This window comes from Danio aesculapii, chromosome 7 (assembly GCF_903798145.1).
Source record: "Danio aesculapii chromosome 7, fDanAes4.1, whole genome shotgun sequence".
Lineage (NCBI taxonomy): Eukaryota > Metazoa > Chordata > Actinopteri > Cypriniformes > Danionidae > Danio > Danio aesculapii.
The window spans coordinates 22,743,007-22,764,201 of record NC_079441.1 but is presented as its reverse complement, the minus strand read 5'-3'; the positions used below and the strand labels follow the sequence as shown (position 1 = coordinate 22,764,201).

The 21,195-nt window shown below is 35.0% G+C and overlaps 1 protein-coding gene across 1 annotated transcript in view; it reads right to left on the bottom strand.

The window, feature by feature from the left end:
- Window positions 1-481: 481 nt before the first annotated feature.
- The window catches only part of poln (polymerase (DNA directed) nu), a 59,822-nt gene continuing 39,108 nt past the window's right edge, over window positions 482-21,195 (bottom strand). The window contains exons 19-25 of the mRNA XM_056462803.1: window positions 19,260-19,342; window positions 12,947-13,078; window positions 7,608-7,718; window positions 7,453-7,528; window positions 4,134-4,201; window positions 1,212-1,273; window positions 482-907 (exon numbers count right to left, since the gene is read on the bottom strand). Of these exons, the coding sequence (XP_056318778.1) occupies window positions 815-907; window positions 1,212-1,273; window positions 4,134-4,201; window positions 7,453-7,528; window positions 7,608-7,718; window positions 12,947-13,078; window positions 19,260-19,342 (625 nt within the window). The 3' untranslated portion in view covers window positions 482-814. The remainder of the gene's footprint in view (window positions 908-1,211; window positions 1,274-4,133; window positions 4,202-7,452; window positions 7,529-7,607; window positions 7,719-12,946; window positions 13,079-19,259; window positions 19,343-21,195) is intronic.

Below are 21,195 nucleotides of genomic sequence, written 5' to 3'. Positions count from 1 at the left end.
CACATGTCAGTGATGTAGAGAATTATTTAATGACTCTGGAGGAACAAACAGATCATGACCTAGCAGAATAAAAGGTGTATACTTCTCAGTGCCAGACCTTTACAAAAAGGCTTTCAGGGATATCATGACATTCAGATAGAGAGAGAGAGAAAAAGAGAGGATAGAAAAAACACACACATCTCTGAAAACACATTTTTCAGGGGTGTATTTGGAGTGATAGGGGGCATTGTGAAGGGGCACTGAAGATCTGACGCCACAAAGGGACAGTGAAAATCTGGGTCAGTTTTGTAGACTGTGTGTACACAAATGAGATGTGGAGAAAGGCCAGTGAGCGGCTGCTAAATGACTTGTGAGGTGCCACGGAAACGGAAGAGATAAGATAAGCAGGTTTCAAATGAAGTGAGCTAGACTAACTAGATGAGGAACTGAGTTTATTAATATTCATCAGGAGACAGACGTTCCATCACAGCAGCTGAGAAACCGATAGCAACACCACCGGCTCATCAAGCCAATAATGAATCTAAATATAACAATTGTGTGGACAGATGTACTGAAGAACATTTCGGACGATCAAACACACTAACTGAACAAAGCCAAAGCTTTTAAAAGCTAGTTCTTATGAAAAGGTACTAGCGAGAAGAGCCTCCCACACTATAAAAATTAAAAATGAACCAAGGGAAGCCCCCCTCCAAAAAAACTGGTACAATCCAGCCTGATCCTACCGCTACCCTTGGATACATCAGCGAAAACAAGAATTGGGAACTGCAGCTGCCCGGTTGCCATAGTTACAGGATGGAGAGGAAGAGCGGGAGACTCAGGCAGAAGTTGCTGTAGTGGTGCAGGAAAGATTCATCTCGCACATTGAACCCCATGATCTTCCTGTGGACAGCGAGACTTTGAGAGGTACCTGAGAACACAGAGAAATCACCAGAGTCTTCTGACACAAATCTCTTGCATTGTTTAGCCAGGCTGTAGGAGGGAAGATCAGCTGGAAATGCAGTTCTGCTTAATTAGGTTACCAATCACACGCTGTGACACAGTGAATGGCCATTAGATTGGACAGATGTTTGATAGTCTGTCTAATATGATTAAGGTTTCTATTAGATCTTTAAAATGTGTCTGAAGCAACAAAGGAGACACTGGGTAGATCACAGAATGTTACTTTCATGTTAAGGTAATTGATTGATATTGAAGCATGGGAGTTCACTTACAGAGAGATTCACATCCAAGTTTTCAAAGTGCTGAAGAGATTCCATAGTCTTCTTCACCAACACTGTTCACCAACATTAGAATCACAATATTTAAATGGCGAATATGTCAAAAGGTTTTCAAAGTTAAACATTAGGTAAATGCCATTTACTGACCACATCTGGAGCTAAACGTCAGGTTTATTACTAGTGACTAATACAAACAAACACTATAAAACTATTAAAAACGTATATATTAACTAAAACATGGTGAGTTACTTTATTATATACAGCGGGGAAAATAAGTAGTGAACACGTCATGTTTTTTCCTGGAAATAATATTTTTAAAGAAGCTGTTGACATGGAATTGAACCCGATTTGGGTAAAAACCCAAACAACACAAATACAATAAAACAAAAATCTGAAAAATGAATTATGTGTAATAACAATGGAATGACACAAGGAGAAAGTACTGAACTACGAAAATGTATTTAACTTTTAATTTAAAAGGCTTTTTTGGTCATGGCAGCTTCTCATTTGGAGAATGAAGTGCCATGCATTGCTCAGGTGTCATATTGATGGTTTTGTGGGTCTCGTCTATCAAATACAATCTTTATTTGAAATTTTCTATTGGATTCAAGTCAGATAATTGGCTAGGCCATTCTACAGCTTGATTTTCTCTCTCTAAACCAGTGGTTCTCAAACTGTGGTACGTGTATCACTAGTGGTACGTGGGCTTATTTTTAGTTGTACACAGAGGAATCGCTGAATAATGAAAGAAAAAATGAGTACAATTTTAATCCATTGATGCGTACAATAACACTGATGTGATCAGCATTGACTGTTTTCTGAAGCCTACAATCAAAGCGATGTGCGCTTAGAATGTTTACTTTAGTGCATCGCGTCAACAGCTGCTAAAAATTAATCCAATTGGCACAGAACTAAAGAAAGAGGCGCGTGGAACTTGCAGAGTTGTGGATCAATTGGTACCGATCTGCACAAGAAATAATTAATTATTTCTGTTTTGTATATTATCTGAGCCTGAACGATCTTTTATTTTGAAAAATCTTTGATTTTTGAAAAATTACCGTTTGTCTTGTTACATCTCAGACAAACACAGAACACCCAAACACTGCAATGCTTTTTAATTTTCTCCATAAATAAAACTTGTATCAGAGTGCAGCAATGTTTTGTCAGCATGACATCCTCTGAGAAAAACGGGTTCCCTAGCAATCATACAAGTTAATGTTTAGGTTTCAAAAAAGTTTTACAAATATGTCATATGTGCATGCAACATATATTTCAAAATTCATCAAAAATTGTATAAATATGAATTTGACATATAGCCTATATTTATAAAATCCAAGCAACATTTCCAGGTTTTGATGAGTAGGCTACAATGTAATACTTTACATTTAAGTACAGCAGTTTTCTTTTTACTTTTTAAGAACAGCACAAGCTTTAATCAACTTTTAAAAGCACATTTTAATTTAAACGTTGAATTTTTTGTTTTTGTTTTTTTACCTGCAAGCGCAGTTGATGTTCAAACTATTTATAATGTTTAAAGTGGCTGACAATAATACATATCCTTAATAAAAGGAGACCCACTGCTCTAAACCATTTGAGAGTTTCCTTGGCTGTGCTTAGATCACTGTCTTGCTGAAATGTCCACTCTGGATTCACCTTTATCATCTTGACAATGTAGATGTTTGACTGAAGCAGCAAATATTTATTTACAATGAGAAAGGGCAGAGGGTTGCTGAATAACTACTGAGAGATTTCAGCTGCTGTCTGGGCCTTCATTGCCTTTCTACACCTCCCTTTTCTTCATGTGTTCAATACTTTTTCCCTGTGTCATTTTATTTTATTACACATAACTTCATTTGTAATCTAATTAGTTTAGTTTTCTTTGCATATATGGATTTCTTGGGTTGTTACCAACATCTGGTGAACAGCACCTTTATAAATATGTTTTCTGAGAAAAACGGTGACAGTTCAATACTTATTTTCCCCCCTGTACATGTTCAGAGTAAAGAAACGTTTTAAAGTAAGAAAATCGCAAAAGTACAATAGGAAATGTTTGCATTAAAACAACTGAATTTTATTACTTATTAACTCCATTTAATAGAACAAATATTACTTTCTTAATGTCTTATTGGGCATTAACTAAGAAATTAACAACACCTACAATTGATAAATGCTTTTGTGGTAATCTTTGCATTTACCTGAATTTAATTAACTGTAAACAAATAAATTACTGTACAGAGTTAACAAACAAAAGGCCTATGAATAGTCAGTTAATTTTTAATGTGGTAAGCCAGCACAACACAAAAATGTTCATGTCTGAAAACAAATCGCCTATTGTATCTTCAAGCACCACTTGATGAACACCAGTGCAAATACAACAATCTCGCTATTCTTAAAAGACACTCTAAAAGTTTAAATAATAAAGAATTAATCACAGTATTTTGAAGTGCCCATTATATCAATATTGTGCATGTTCATTATCATGATATATGACAACTAAAAACTCATCTTTTCCGAGAGCACCTAAACCCAGTGAATAAAACTAAGACCCCCAATAGAAGCATTTTCTTTCTCTCTTTCTCTCTCAGTACTTCTTGTGTGTATTGACTCTTCTTTTTGTTGAATTGTTGAATGCCTTCTCAATTGTAAGTCAGTTTGGACAAAAGCATCTGATAAATGACTAAATGTAAAGGTATATTGAATTTAGGCATATCTCTACAAATATATAGAGATATTTTATACTATAGAGATATTATATATAGAGATGTATATATATATATATATATATATATATATATATATATATATATATATATATATATATATATATAATTTTTATTTTCAGACATTAGTATTTTTTTATAAAGGAGTTATTTTACAAACTGAGCAATAATGCATGATTTGTGGCTTCTCCCTCACCAGCAAACTGGTCCAATTGTGAGATCTCCACTTCAAACAGCAGCTCATCATGGATTTGAGCCACCAGCCTAAAAAGATAAAGACACAGAGACTAAAACAGGACTATCAGTCTTAATGTGGCGATATAATAGCCTGACCGTGACCACCATCTCTTGATGTGATTAGTTCCTGGAGTGTGGCGGTAATATTACATTAAACATTTCAGTAATGTTTGCGGTCTACATTGGTCTGAAAGCCATCTACTGCAGACATACCTCCTAATACTCACTGAACGCAATGGAAAGAGACTTGGAGGGAGGAGTAAGGAGAAAGAATGAAGAGGGAGGGATGCTAACAAAGATAAATGACTGTAATATATAGCTCTGCACAACAAGTTGATAGATTCGCACAGATGGGGCGAGGCAGAAAAAGACAGTGATAAGATCAAGGATATGCGCAATGAGAAAAAAAAGATATCCATAAATAAGAAAGCATCTTTTTTAGAGAAAGATACTAAGGATTTTACTGTATACTGATGATGGTTCACTTGAGTTACTATTGGAGAAACTGTAAAAAACAGTATATGGCAAGATATGCCCTGCCTTCTAAATAAAAGAGTTAATCGGTAACATTGTGTCACTTTAGCTGATGTTAGAATCTCATGCTCAGACATTATAATGCAAATAAGCATGGGAAGGACCAAACTGACAGTTTTTGTGTGATTGTACTACTGATATGAAATGTTATTTAATTGGGATTTTACTATACATATATGCAGTAGGGCTGCACAATATTGGAAAAATCTAACACTGCGAATTTTTTTATTCTGCGATATATATATATATATCTATATATATATATTGTGATTATGAATACAATTTCACTTGATGACTTGAATAACTATTTGGAAAAAAAATGATAATTTAAGATTGATTGGGAAGATTCTGTAGGCAAGTGCATCTGTATAAATATCATAGACGATCTACAAGCATAGATAAACGCAAAGAAAAAGATACAAATTAAATTAAATCAACAGTCTTTTATTGTTTTCCAATTAGTCTAACTGTTTTTGGCATGCAGTACTTGAATAATCAAATGTAAAATAATATTGCATAGTCTTCGTTGTGTAAACAATTCAATAAAATTAATCATTATTTTGTAATCGTAAAAGTCACAAATGGTACAATTTCTTATGTCTGTATGCTTTTAAAATCCTCATACAGTCACAGGCCTCAAAAAACTCTTGCGAAGTGATAAATTATAATCCAGACTCAACATTGCATATATTCGCAATGTGACTACTGCGAATGATCACATTGTGATATCAATGCTAAAACTATATATTGTGCAGCCCTAATATGCAGTGTGTAAATTATACATTGACTATTGAGGGTCTGATTTTTTTCAGTTTGTGTATGCCATATGGATGCTTTAGTGAACCAATTTCATATATTTAATTTAACATCTAATTTGTTCATTCATTTTTAGTGTTTAAGTATAATGACAATTTCCAGACTAACTATTTATGACATAAAACAATGAATTTTGCCGAACATTGTGACAAATTTGCATCTTTAACAATAAATGGATGATCATAATAGAACAATCCACACTGTAAAAAAAAAACTTCACACAATTGACACACTTCAACACAATTACTGCACTTGACTGGCTTTACATAGAATAAACTCAAAAATGTCCTGAAGTCTGTTGCCTTAAAATTTGAGTCAACTTTTTTTTTTTTAAATACATACAGTACAGGGCTATTTTAACAAACAATTTTCAGACCGACTATTCCTGACATAAAACAATGAATTTTGCAGAACATTTTTAAAAGTCCAGGACACCCTGGAGTACTTTTGCAAAAATGTTAATAGATTTGTGTGTGTTGAGCATCAGTTAAGACAAAGTTAACACCTGTCAGCTTTAATTGGATAAGTTGGAGCTTTTGTCAGCTAATTTCATATTCCGGATTTAAAATAATTTTTGGGGCGAGATCAAAATCGGTGATGTAGCGCGAATCTGTTAGTGGAGCGATAACGCTTGGGTTCCTCATTATTTTTCATAGCAGAGTTTTCTTATCCTTTGAGAAGACCCTGCTTCTTAATTATTCATGAGAGCACCTGCTTTCCGAAATCAAGGCAACCAATGTTGTGACCCAATGACTTGGTGAGACTGCGTCTGCACGGCATGGGTCGTATGTGTTTGTTTCCATGATCCACAGTTTTATTTGCATGTTTTTCACTGCAATTCTGTCAGGCCCAATACAGCAAAGCATTTTTATCGGGAGAGCTGTACGAGAATTGGATAATGGCGGACTTTGTCTTTTATCAGTTGAGTTTGTTACCATTCAGACAAATTGCCTATATCCGTGCTGCTGTTTGCGCAAATGTTTAAAATCTCCAAATTACCAGCAGGGCTAATGGTTGAAATAGACAGGGAAAGAGATCTGCTGCACTGCTATCCACTGTATCAGCTTTCAGACTCAGGGATTCAGGAGGAGAGAAGTCCTCCTCATTTATAGTGTTTACATGGTTATCTTTATAATGATATAACAAATTGTGGTTATGTGCATATGAAATTACGAATAACAAATGTAGCAGGGCATTAAATTACCTACTAAGTTCTTAGCATTTTAACTTTGTAAACTACAAAATCAAGGGTCTCCTCACAGTTTATATCTCACTTTGTGAGCCAACTGACAGCTGTTCCGTTCCCCCTGTTTTGCCGGCACACTCCTCCCTTTACTCGCAGAGCTCCACGCCCATTATGAAGTATTTTTTTAATAATTCTGAGGTAGACTTGAACTGAAAGAGGGAGCTTTCATGGCCCTTTAACAACAAATGGATGATTATAAAAAAACATTCCGCATTGTAAAAAAAAGTTGACTCAAATTAAGATTAAGGCAACAAACTTCAGGACATTTGAGTTCAACCCAATTACTGGACTTGACTCGATTTAAGTTGAACAAACTTAAAAATGTCCTGAAGTTTTTTGCCTTAAAATGTTAAGTTGAGTCAACTTTATTTACAGTGCTTGAGTAAGCATAGGCATTAATTAAAAAAGAATTAAATTGAGTTTTTGCAGCAATGCTATAACCATTGTTGATTCTTTAGAGAAACGTCCAGTAAAAAAAACAACATGTTATATTATATTAAAGAACATATTATTTCTAATAGCCTCTTTCCCAGTGAAGTCTTTTTGTACAGTACAAAAATTTGTAAAAGTTCTTTACAGAGAACCTTTGATTTATAAAGTTCATTTTTTTTAAAAGTGCATACAAAATTCAGATACATAACATAATAGGGGAAGGAGTGGAAAGATGAACAGATGAATATACCTGGCAGTTTGAGAGTCAGACGACACTTGGGAGCAGATTCTGATCATGGCCAATTTGGCTAGGTCTGCAGCTGAGCCTGATGGGAAACACAGAGCCTCTGTGACAATCCCAGATGCGCTAAACATTACCAACACAAGTAGAAAGGCACACAATACCCTGTAGCACAAAGTTGACAGCCTGTCTCTCTGCTTGGTTTCGAAGGCTCCAGTCAGTGGAGTGAATGTGCGGGAGAAAACGGCGCCTTCCCATTATGGACCTGACAAAACCTAAGGCATCAATAAGAAAGAACACACAAACAGCAACTTACTCACTCATTCAGCCTTATTATATTCAGTCACTCATTCACACACAGACTCTTTAGGAGTCATTCATGCCAGTGCATTCCGGGGTAAGTCAAACAATGGGTCAAGCTTTACACATAAACCCCTGTTGGAAAAGAGTGAGGTCAGCCGATGGACTCATTCGGAAAATCTTTTTCCCAGAAGCACAGAAAGCGCCAGGAGTTATGGGCCACAAAGAGAGATCCCCCATATGTATATGTGTAACAGTGTTCAGGAATGTGCGCAGCTCAACGCGGGTGTAGGAACAACCACGATGACACTTGACCGGAATGTGCTACTGCTATTGTTGATTGTGGGCAGAAGTGGTGCATCTATGTATGTGTGTTAAATGCAAAATGTTTGTGTATTTGTCTTTGGTATATCCTTATAGCATTGCATGTCAGTGGTGTTTATATTACATTTAAAAATGTGTATAGCCGGATGACAATTTAAAATATAAAAAAATATTTAGACTCTTAATTATCCATAAAACAACAATGCAAAACACACTGGGTTCCACACAACCCCTTCACGTCAAATCGCTTTCCCTTAATTTTAAGTTGATTGAACACAAAATAATTAAATTGTCCCCCAAAAAAAACCCTCAAGAATTGTGTTGTTTCAGCTCATTTTAAATAAGTAGATTAAACAAGCTTTTTTGAGTGAATATTTATTGTTATTTTTAAACGAACAGTTTTGACCTACTTTTAACCACCTGATGGCTATTTATGGATGCATGACATCAATTACTGTCAAGCATAAGGTGTAGGTCAGATGAGCTACCTAATTGTATGAAAGTATACCAAACTATTCTTAAAAATGTGAAATGATTTACTTTCTAAGTTTCTAAGTGAATAATTTGCTTTTTTTCCTCTAAAATTGCAACAACTCTCCCAGACAATGGCTGGGAAACTGGACCCCTAGCAATTTGCATAGAGTTGGCGTGGAGTGGAAGATGCCACCCTCACTCTGATAGATAAGGCTGGGAAATATTTGGATGCGGCAAATTGCAGTGTTAGGATCTTATTTATGGATTTCTCCTCTGCCTTCAATACACTGAACGTAGATATTGTTTTGAAGCGATTGGAAGATTTGCAAATACACCAAAGCTCATTTTGTGGATTAATAGTTTCTTGCGGGATCGATGACAGCATGTATTAGTTAATGAGTCTGAGAATGTGGTGTTAAATACTGGTCTTCCTCAAGGATTTGGTTTATCCCCAATTTTATTTTCTATTTACACAACCGGTCAAAGGTTTGGGGTCAGTACGAATTTTAAATGTGTTAAAATAAGCTTCTCATGCTCACCAAGGCTGCATTGATTTCATCACAAATACAGTACATGTTGTAAAATTGTGAAATGTAATTGCACTATAAACAAACTGTTCAAAAGTAGTTCATCATTTAATTTAATCATTTATTCCAGTGATTTTAAAGATGGATTTTCAGCTTCATAATTCCAGTCTTCAGAGTCACATGACCCTTCAGAAATCACTCTAATATTAAATATTATGGTTATTATTATTAATGGTAATAGAAATAAAAGCAATAATGACTAGAGTAATAATTTAATTTGAAACTACATACAATAAGAAAGCAGTTATTAAATTTGTAATAAATACTTAACAATTTAACATTTTTTTTACATTTAATAAATGTCGCCTTGATGAACAGAGTAATTAAAAAAAAAAAAAAAGAACATGGAAAAAAAAAGTACTGACCCCACACTTTAGTAGTGTATATAAATGATTGACTATGAAAATCAGACACTTATCAAGTATGCAGATGATATAGCGTTGGTGGGATGTGTAAAGGATACTCGGTTATTGAATGATTATCCAAATTTTGTCAATTTTATGACAAGTTGGACAACAGAGAATTCCTTGCAGCTTAACATTAGTAAGAAGAAATAATTGTGTTGTGGGACAAACAAAATACAAAAATTTTGTGACCCTTTAATTAATTGTTGAAGTTGAACAGGTGAGTTCTTTTAAATATTTAGGTGTGGAAATTGACTTTCAATTCTCTTTTGATAGACAGTTTTTAAAAAGGTTTTTTAAAAAATATATATTTCCCAAATGATGTGTAACAGAGCAAGGAAATTTTCACAGTATGTCTGATAATATTTTTTCTTCTGGAGAAAGTCTTTTGTTTTATATCGGCTAGAATAAAAGCAGTTTTTATTTTTTCAAAAAACATTAAGGTCAAAATTATTAGCCCCTTTAAGTAAATTTTTTTTTTATAGTCTACAGAACAAACCATCATTATACAGTAACTTGCCTAATAACTCTAACCTGCCTAGTTAACCTTATTAACCTAGTTAAGCCTTTAAATGTCACTTTAAGCTGTATAGAAGTGTCTTGAAAAATATGTAGTCAAATATTATTTACTGTCATCATGGAAAAGCTAAAATAAATCAATTATTAGAAATGAGTTATTAAAACTATTATCTTTAGAAATGTGTTGAAAAAAATCTTCTCTCCGTAAAACAGAAATTGGGGAAAAAATAAACAGGGGCGCTAATAATTCTAATTTATCACTTATTGAATCTGTCCCTACTTTTAACATTGTTGGCTGGTTTAACTCCCTCTCTGTTAAAAGCAAAAATAAACTTTTAAGGCTAGTAAACGTAGTAAGTAAAATAACTGGTGAGAGACAAACACCTCTCACTGATTTATTTATAGGAGCGACAAAAAGAACAATCTCCACTATTGTGGAAGGCTCTTCCCATCCTTTACATGGTTCCTTTAAGTTACTTCCATCTGGTAGATGGTGTAAAGGTTTCACCAAGTTAAATTTAAACTTTTAAAGAGATTTTTAAGACCTTTATGAATGAAATTTTAGATTTAAACAGGGCTAAATGCTAAGGATTTTATTTGAATATCCCAGTTGGAAAAGATTTTCATATGTCCTATTAAATTTTTTTTTTATAATTTAATACAATTAATAATACAACAACAACAACAACAATAATAATAATAATAATAATAATAATAATAATAATAATAATAATAATAATAATAATAAAAATCTAGGCCTTGTCAGTATCTTCAGTAAATAAATGGAGAACTGTTAAACAAATGTTACTTTAAGGAAAGTTATTAAATGCTATTTTTAAATAAAAAGTGAAATGTTTTACTGAGATTGAAATTGTTGGTGATTGTATAGGTGTTAATGGCCAGATTTACATTTACATTTACATTTAGTCATTTAGCAGACGCTTTTATCCAAATAGATAGGGTAGCTATAAATGAACAAAGGAAAATTAAGATAAAAAATAATAATATTTAAGACCTACAACACAGTATTTCAGTAGATTCAAGACGTTTTAAGGCCTAAAACTTAGCTTTTGAGATTTAAGACATTTCAAGACTTTAAGACCCTGCGGATACCCTGGTCAGTGTATTTATGTTTTGCTGTTGTGTGTGAGCCTATGTCTAAAAACAGTTTTCCAACCCCTGTGGGATAGACAATAAAGCTCATTGAATTGAATTGAATTAAATCAACCTGATTTGGCTTTGAAGCTAGTGAGTCAGACAGGTTTAGAATAACATGAGAGTGAGTGAATGATGACAACTATCGTTTTTAAGAATTATCCCAAATGTCCAAACACATTTTGAGATCGCTGCATCACAGCATGCATTAGCAGAGAATATGTTATTCTCCTTTTCAACTTTGAGAAAGACGCTGTATGCGTCTTGTCTCTCTACATAAAATCAAAAGGCGGCACAGAGAGTCTCCATGAGCTGTAGATTAGACAATATCACGCTTCTGCTGGAACTCCCTGTTCTAGAACAGCGGTTCTCCATCTCATTTAACAAAAAACTCTTTTCTCCCTCTCAGAACCCGAGCAAAAATGATAGCAGGTACTCTGTTGCTGTGCCAGAGGAATACAGTATTGATCCTGTAATGAGGGCACTTGTAGGAACTATTAGTCCTGGATGAGTGACTCCCTGAACATTGAAAGTTTCAGCATACCTTACAGTGTGATTTGACACTGACAATGTATACTTTTTTATAATAATTCTGACTTATTTTGTGATTGAAGGATGTAGTTAAATTTACAAAATGTTCGATGGCACAAGTACAGTTAGAAAGAGTCAATAATATTTCATTGCTAAGAGGGAGTGCTGCTAGTTCCCATAACATTTGTATCCCTTTCAAACTTGACCTGATAAGGAGATTTCATTAAAGGACAAGATGCAAAGGCAAATATTTTTCTTTCAATTGGCTGTTAAAAGACACTTACTAAACTACTACTGACCATTTCAAATAAAGTTAACATAACAGCATTGAACCAATAACCAGGGTTTCTAAAGGTTTCATCTAGTCTAATTAAAGACTTTTTAAGACCTTTTTAAGACCATTATGAATGAAATCTCAAGACTTACACAAGACTAAAAGCTAAGGATTTTTTTCTAATGGCCCAGTTAAAACATTAGGTCACACTTTATATTGATGGTCTGTTTGTTACATTGCATCTTCAAGTCAACTAATTCGCATTAGATTATAAGTAGACTGTTAGGTTGGGGTAAGGTTTAGTGTAAGATGACATGTACTTGCAAAGTTTCTTATAGTCAGTTAAATGTCTGAGCAGAGACAGAGCAATATCAACAGATATTAAGCAGACAGTCTACTAATACTCAAATGGACCATCAAAATAATTAAACAATATGTTTATAAATAGAAATAGGGTTGGTAAATAGAGGTCATAAATAAGAGTTAATAAATAAACCTTTGTCTGAATGATAGTGATTGGATGGGTGTTGGCCCGATTGGGTACAGCTTTACATGGACAGAGAAAAATTAAGACCTGTTTAAAATGATTTAAGATTTGAATTTGAGACTTTAAGGCCTAAAATTTTTATGAGACGCCATATAATTGTCCTATTTAAGTGTCCTGTCCTCTGTTTTTCATTGCCACACAAAACAAAGTGTACTTTTTATATTACTGCACAGTTTTGAAGCAACACTGTAACAAACAAAGGCAGAATATGGTTCTAGGAAACTGCAATGTCAGAGAAGTGATTGTGAAAGAATGGCTGTGAGCATTTTAACACCTTAGAGTAAAAAGCATGATGTGAGTAATATCAGTGTGTCTTAGCTGCAGTTTTATACAAACAGCACTGTGAGGTGCTTCATTTCTTGACATCTATAGTGTTAATCAAACACACCGTGACTCTGGCAGTGCTGGATGGTGTGCTGGATGAAGGCCGGCACCTCTCTATATGTCTGAAGGAAAGAGTCCTGAAAACGACTGGCCTCCTCTGCACTCACACCCAGAATACCAGATAACCGCTCTCTTCCTGTATGCGAGAAATACGGAGAGTGAGAGAGAGAGAGAGTCAGTAGACAATAGCAAAAGAGAACAGAAATATCCCAAGCTCAAAACAGTTCAAGGTGAGACAAAAAAAGATGAAATGAGGCACAGAATGATTGGCGAGAAAAGGGTTCAAATGAGCAACCAATTCCCCTGATGTTGCCATGACGACAACTACCATGACAACAAATGTAACGGCGTAAAAACATGCAACTGAGCACTGATTTTGCCTCTACTTATATTTTTAATGAACTTTATAGATATACATATGGTATATATATGTACAGTAGGGGAAACAAGCATTCAACACGCCACCTTTTTTCTTAGAAAACATATTTCTAAAGGTGCTGTTGATGAGATGTTGATAACCAAAGAAGTACATTTATGAAAAGAAAACTAAACTAATTAGATTACAAATGAAGTTATGTGTAGTAAAATGAAATGGCACAGGGAAAAATGTTGAACACATGAAGAAAAGGGAGGTGTAGAAAGGCAGTGAAAGCCCAGACAGCAGCTGAAATCTCTCAGTAGTTATTCAGCAAGCCTCTGCCCTTGGTCAGTGTAAATTAATATTAGCTACTTCAGTCCAACATCAACATATTAGCAGGATGATGAAGATGATAAAGTGGACATTTCAGCAAGACAATGATCCAAAACACAGCCAAGGAAACTCTCACATTGTTTCAGAGAAAGAAAATCAAGCTGTAGAATGGCCCAGCCAATCACCTGAATCGAATCCAATATATAAAATTCAAAATAAAGATCAGTTTGGATAGAAGAGACCCACAGAACCATCAACGTTTTTACACTCTGTTGAAGTCTGTGAAAACAATCACACCTGAGCAATGCATGCGACTACATTCTACATACAGTTTCATTGGCTGTGTTTTGGATCATTGTCTTGCTGAAACGTCCACTCTGGTTTCATCTTCATCATCCTGCTAATATGTAGATGTTGGACTGAAGCAGCTAATATTAATTTACAATGAGAAAGAGCAGAGGGTTGCTGAATAACTACTGAGAGATTTCAGCTGCGGCCTGGGCCTTCATCGCCTTTCTACACCTCCCTTTTCTTGAGGAACTTTTTCCTTTTTTCCTTTGTCAATTTATATAATGTTACACATAACTGAATTTGTAAACTAATTAGATTTGTTTTCTTTTCATTTATATATTTTGTTGGTTATCAACATCTGGTGAAAATGTCAAATCAACAGCACCTTTTTTGTTGTTGTTCTGAGAAAAATGGTGAAGTGTTGAATACTTATTTCCTCCACTGTATATATTGAGTGCTGAAAATTTAGCTTTGCCATCACATATCTAAATTGCTAAGATTTTAATATTTATAAAAAAGTATTAATGTCATGTCTGCTTTCTTTCATCTGAGAAATATAGCTAAGTTACGAAGTATGCTATCCATCTCAGATGCAGAAAAGCTAGTCCATGCTTTTATGACTTCTAGGCTGGACTACTGTAATGCTCTGTTTGCTGGCTGCCCAGCATCCTCTATTAACAAACTTCAATTAGTACAAAATGCAGCTGCCAGAGTTCTAACCAGGTCTAGAAAATTTGATCACATCACCCCAATTTTATCCTCCTTACACTGGCTGCCTGTTAAGTTTCGTATTGAATTTAAAATATTGCTTCTTACATATAAAGCTTTAAATAATCTAGCTCCTGCTTATCTAACCAATCTTCTGTCTCGCTACAATCCAACTCGCTCTTTAAGATCTCAAAACTCAGGGCTTCTGGTAGTACCTAGAATAGCAAAGTCGAGTAAAGGAGGTCGAGCCTTCTCCTTTATAGCTCCTAAACTCTGGAATAGCCTTCCTGATAACGTCCGAGGCTCAGACACACTCTCCCAATTCAAAACTAGATTAAAGACCTATCTGTTAAGTAAAGCATACACTTAGTGCACCACTTAGGGGGCTTCCACACAGGTTATGCATCTTGCTGATATACACTGTGAACATCAGCTACGCTAATTATTTTCTTTATTCTCCATTTCCGCCTGGGGATACTCTTCCCGAGGCCCTCAGACTATGCAGAGTCACTGATTCGATCCAAGACCAACGACGAGATGATCCCAAGGTTTCCATATCCTGGACCTGGCCGAATCCTGAACAACTACTGCGATGGTCATGGAAGAGTGGAGAACATGAGACTGTTTCCTATGACGCTCCAGAGACAGACGAGTCTTCGCTGAGGCCAGCTTCCAGCCTCCGCCACTGAGACTGCAGCTCTGCACAAGACGTTTGGCCAGCGGAGAAATTAAAATGGTCGTGCCCAACTGAGCCTGGTTTCTCTCAAGGTTTTTTTTCTTCACTTCCGCCTTTAGTGAAGTTTTTTTTCCCTCTCCGCTGTCGCCACTGGCTTGCATGGTTCGGGATCTATAGAGCTGCGCATCGTTGGATTTGCTCTTCAGTATTTGGACTCTCAGTAGTGATTATTAAACCACACTGAACTGAGCTAAACTGAACTGAACTTAAACACTACAAACTGAACTACACTGTTCCTATTTACTGTGACCTTTTATGTGAAGCTGCTTTGACACAATCTACATTATATAAGCGCTATACAAATAAAGGTGAATTGAATGTTTTTAACTAAATAAGCACGGCCTAAGTGATGTTTTTAAACATTCTTGTCAAGCACAAACCTTTCAATAGTCTGAGACACTTATCATCTTTCATATAATCACTGAGATAAATAACATCTATATGATGAATAACAACAATTGCACACAACTCCACGGTAAGTCCTATAATTTGATGAATCATCATATCAAGAACAAATAAGCTGTGCTAGAATTCAATACTTGGGTCTAATGGTTTGTTCAGATTGCTAGCCCTAATTATAGCGTTACAAAAACACTGCTGCTTAGAAGGCAGCACTAATAAATACCTAGAAAGCAATGTCACATCTGATGTATATTATTTTTTCAATAGAAAGTGTGCAATAATCCAATCAATCAAAATAGATACCACAAGAATAATACAACTAGCTAGTTACGTGACGTCGCTGTATCCCATGCTGCCTGTTTTACGCACAGTGACCTGTTGAATAAAGTAGGACAGAGTTCACACACTAGCAAGACTCAGGCTCATTTTCATCTGACCTTCTGTCTGCCTGTAAATGAGATTATTTCTAGACACAGCGAGAGAGAGAGAGAGAGAGAGAGAGAGAGAGAGAGAGAGAGAGAGAGAGAGAGAGAGAGAGAGAGAGAGAGAGAGGGAGATGAATATATCAAGCATATGAAGAGGGAAATAAATATTAGAGGAAGCACACAGAAATGATGAAGAGTGTGTCGCTGTACATTGCCAGGGATTGAGATCACTTGCTCTCTAGTGCGCTTCTTTTTTGCCTAATTACTCCAGGCTCCTCCATCGCTAAAAATCTCTCTCCTCTCTGGGATGCTCGATAGTTTGCCTCTTATATTCTGACCCAGTTATTAGTGCGTGTGTTTGTCCACCCCTCCCCCGTGTGAGGGCGTTTTTTTTTATTTGTCTTCTATGCTACAGCTACACATCTTTTTAGTATTCGGTAACCATGGCAACCTGTCGCTTTCTGCAAGATTAACAACATATGCTGACACTGTGGCGCTCTCTCACCCCCTCTTTTCTCACTCACTCTCTCCCAGCGCTCAGTAACTCATTATTTCCTTTCCTCGCACTGTCTCTGTCTTTCTCGGTTATCCCGAAATTAAAGTATGGTTTAAAAGAGTTTCATTCTGTCACAATAAGCTTTGTGCTTTTCTAAGAGCACAGTAAATGGATTTTTCTGTATTCAACAACTTCAATCTCACACACACACACACACACACACATGTTGGTGAGCCACGTGTGAAATAATGAGGTAAAAATATATATAAACTAGAGAGAAAAAAAACACACAGATGCATTAAAGCTGACCCAGTTAAAAGTAAAGTGGAACAGTGATACCCTCCTTTGGGTTTCTCTCTTGTGTCCACACACACGCACACAATAAGATTCTTGTCTAGTGAGGTTGTAGCCAGGGAGGCCACATTCTAGAAGATCTCTGTTAGTGACTACTATGAACAATCTGGCTCTCTACATTCGACTTAGAGCAATGCCCTCAGGTCTGAGTAACTTTTTTTTTTTTCCCTCCATCGGTATCAAACACCTTTCTCTTTCATTGAAAAAAAAATCCTTTTAGATATCTATGGTTTGCCTTTAGTTATGCCCGAAATTGGTGAAAAAGAGCATGTTACAAAAGAAGTATGTCTAAATTTACAGCACTCAGAGTGTGCAAAAAAAGCACCTTGGTGACCTACTGCATACCATGGCCACTTTATGACTTAACTAATGAGGATCAGTCATGTGATAATGAGAACATGGTGACCATATTATGTATAGTAATGTATTATAGTAATGAATAAATACTATTTAAAAGTTACTGTTATTAAAATGCAACTAAAGTTACTTTTTAGATTAATTAATCCACTTTTAAAAATAGTTTGCTGAATTAAAATGAATGAGCTCCCTGCGGGAACAGACAGAAACCAAGATGGCAGAGCCTTACATTTCTGTGATGGATGTTTTCTCATTTTTTTGAACACATGGAAGAACAGGGATTGTCTCAATGGACAGTAAGTTTACTGAACTATAAGACAAAAAGTTGCTTTCAACTTTCATTAATCTGTATATACGGCATGTATAGCGTCAGGAAGTGCTCTCTCACTATTCTAACCTTTTTTAAAATTAGTTTAAGGTAAACGAAGGTGTAGGTTATACAGTGTGTTTTTAAATGCAGACCTCCTCTATTTAAAAAAAAAGAAAAATACCCAGCAAGTTCCAAAAGAGATCAAGTCTCATGCAGGTATGAAAAATTAACTCAAAAGTACCGTAACGCAATACTTTCCATAAAAAGTAACAAGTGGAGCAAGTAGCAACTAGTTACTTTTTTGGGAAGTAACTCAATATTGTTATGCATTGCTTTCAAAAGTAACTTTCCTCAACACTGATCATTATACTACATAAAAGTTTTTAAATTTTATTTTGCAGTGAGCAATTGTATAAAGTTTTATTTAATAATTTTGGATGTACTCTAACAATCGCTTCAGTCTGAACGAATACACAAATATTTTTAAACATACTGAATTCTATTTTACTTCATTTTTTTGTTTTTTGTTTATAAATGAACAATTTTCTCCTTTAAGACTTCTATTTTTAAATCTTTTCTTAAAATGTACACTGCTATTCAAAAGTTTGAGAATAAAAAAAAAAATATTATTTTGCAATTAAACATGACAGTAAACAAAAGTAATAGTAGATAAAATAATAACGTGACAAAAGTTATATTTCATGTCAATTGTTTTCCCGCTAAACCAGGGGTGTCCAAATTCGATCCTGGAGGGCTGGTGTCCTGCAGAGTTTAGCTTCAACCCTAATCAAACACACCTGAACCAGCTAATCAAGCTCTTTCTAGATATACTACAAACATGCTAGCAGGTGTGTTGAAGCAAGTTGGAGCTAAACTCTGCAGGACACCGGCCCTCCAGGACTAAGTTTGGACACCTCTGCCCTAAACGGTCTAAAGAAATGTTCAGTTTATACAAAAATAGTAAGCCCCATTACTAAATATTATATATTATAATATATAATATAATATTATAATGCATTTAACTATGCAGGAGCAGCTTATGTTAAATATTCAAACTAGTCATCATGGGAAAAAGTTATATTTTAAAACAAATTAAAGAAGATTTCTAATTTTAAATGTAATAAAATGTCCACATGGTTTTACTGTATTCACAACAAATAAATGCAGGCTTGGTGAACATGTAATCATTTCCTTCATCCCTGTTGTTTCATCATTTTTGCTGCTGTTTGACTCAAATCGTATGTACCGTATGAATGTTGCAAGTAAGCTTGGGACTTCACTAGTGCCATAACCCAATCAGCTCTGTCAGGATGTCATTTTCTAGCAGCTCTACAGTAATTAGCAACATGGTATTTACCCCTTAGGGGACTGCCAATGAGCAAAGGCTGCAGCGTGCAGGACTTCATAATCCTGCAAGCAACAGCCCCTGGAGAGAAGGCGTGAAGTCAAATGAAGCCAAACGGCACATTTAAAGGCTAGACTTCTATCAAATATGAAAATGGACAATGTGTAGTTTAAAGTGCATCATCATGGCTAACAGTTCTCACCAGCTCCATAAACCACAGAGTAGACGATCCGCTTGGCCTGCTCTCTGTCCTCCAGACTCACTCTGTCCTCACTCACACCCTTCCTAAAAGACAGAGATGAAGACATTTATGTAATAAGTGTCAGCAGTGCTGGTATGCTGGAGGCATCAGTGTTTGTGAAGTGACAGTGAATCAGAGGCTGCCCAGCAGATGTCTTACTGCATTACAACAGTGGACAGTGTTTGGTCAGCACTCACACTTCATTATCTCAAAATCCCAGCTCTGAGGAAAACATCACACACAAACACACAAAAAAGAATATGCCAACAGAGGAGCTGTTCTGATCTGGGGTTTTAGGAAAATTAGTTACAGAGTAGGGCTGTATGATAATGGAAAAATATGTGATATTGTTAAGTATTGACATAACAGTATTTTTTGATGAAACATTTAACTAGAAACATTTATTTATTGAACGATATTAAAATAAACAGGTAAAAGATATTTTTCAGATCCAATTAATTCTTCTATTTAGACTTAAAAACTGTCAAAGCGCAAAGCATTAGTCTTTAAAACACTGTCAACAGATATTCTGATTGGCTATCGTCATTTCCGTTCTTATCTCGACTCAATACAGTACAATATTTATTAAGCACATTTAAAAACAACCGAAGTTGACCAAAGTGCTGTACATAGGAGCGCTAAAAACAGAGACGAAAATAGAAAAGGAAACAACTAATAAGTAAAAGCAATAAAAACAAACAAAAAAACTGTAATCAACAAGTATTAAAAGCAAGACTCCTGCCGTATGCATTTATTTTCAGCATTGGGTTCGGTTTTGGGCCACTCAAGCCAATAGCAAAACAGCAACTAGGGAGGTGGGTATAAATATAGTAATAACCATAGAACCCTCCTTATTATTAGAAGGCATTAGTATATATGATAAGAAATGCAATGACAAACTTATACTTGGAATTCTCTAACAAAAAAAAGTCAGATCACTCCAAGAGGGAAATCATATTGGTCAGCGTTAATGCAAGATATTAATTGGAAAAGAACATGTCTTCTCCCATATAAATATGTAATCCCAAACACAGCAAAGGAAATTCATTTTAAAATTCTACACAAAATATACCAGGTCAATGCATTTATCTCAAAATGTACTGATATTGGAGATACTACTTGTTCTTCCTATCAGGAAAATGAGGAAACTTTGACTCCCATGTTTTTTACATGTAAAATCTCACAAAAAGTTGGTTGGATTTACATAATTATTTAAATAAATCACAATCAATGAAACAAATCTTCAACTTGAAAGATATTATTTGTTATTATTCTAATCCCAAAAATAAAAATGATGTATAAATAAATAAATAAATAAATATATATATCTTTTTTAAATTTCATGCTAAATTCTATCAACAAACAAACATTTCTTAAATCCTCTCCCTCGTTTGCCCATTTCTTAATTGAAATTGATTCATTACTTAAAGCTATGTTTATCGAACAACAAAAAAATCTTAAACGCTTAATAGAAACTTATGAAAATATCATGCTTCCAGTAAGTTAAGCTTTGATGCTTTCTGTGTTTTTTATTTAATTTTGTACTTCCCATTTCTATATTTAAAAAACAAAATGATATTTCTATTTCTCATTCGTTACTTATTGTTCTTATCACTTTGTAATTGTATGTACTTGCATTCCAGTCCTTTACAGATTACTTTCTGATTCATATTGTACATTTCTTTTCTAAATAAAGATAGTAAGGCCCCATCTGATTGGTCAAATTTAGATAAATACCAATGCATAAAACGAATGTAATTTACCACACGTCTGCGATATTTATATTGCATATACTCTTATCTTGATAGCAATAATTTTGCAATATATTGTCCAACCCTATTACAAAGATCGGAGGTGAATATCTATACTCGAACACAAACAGTGCTCCTGTCAACAA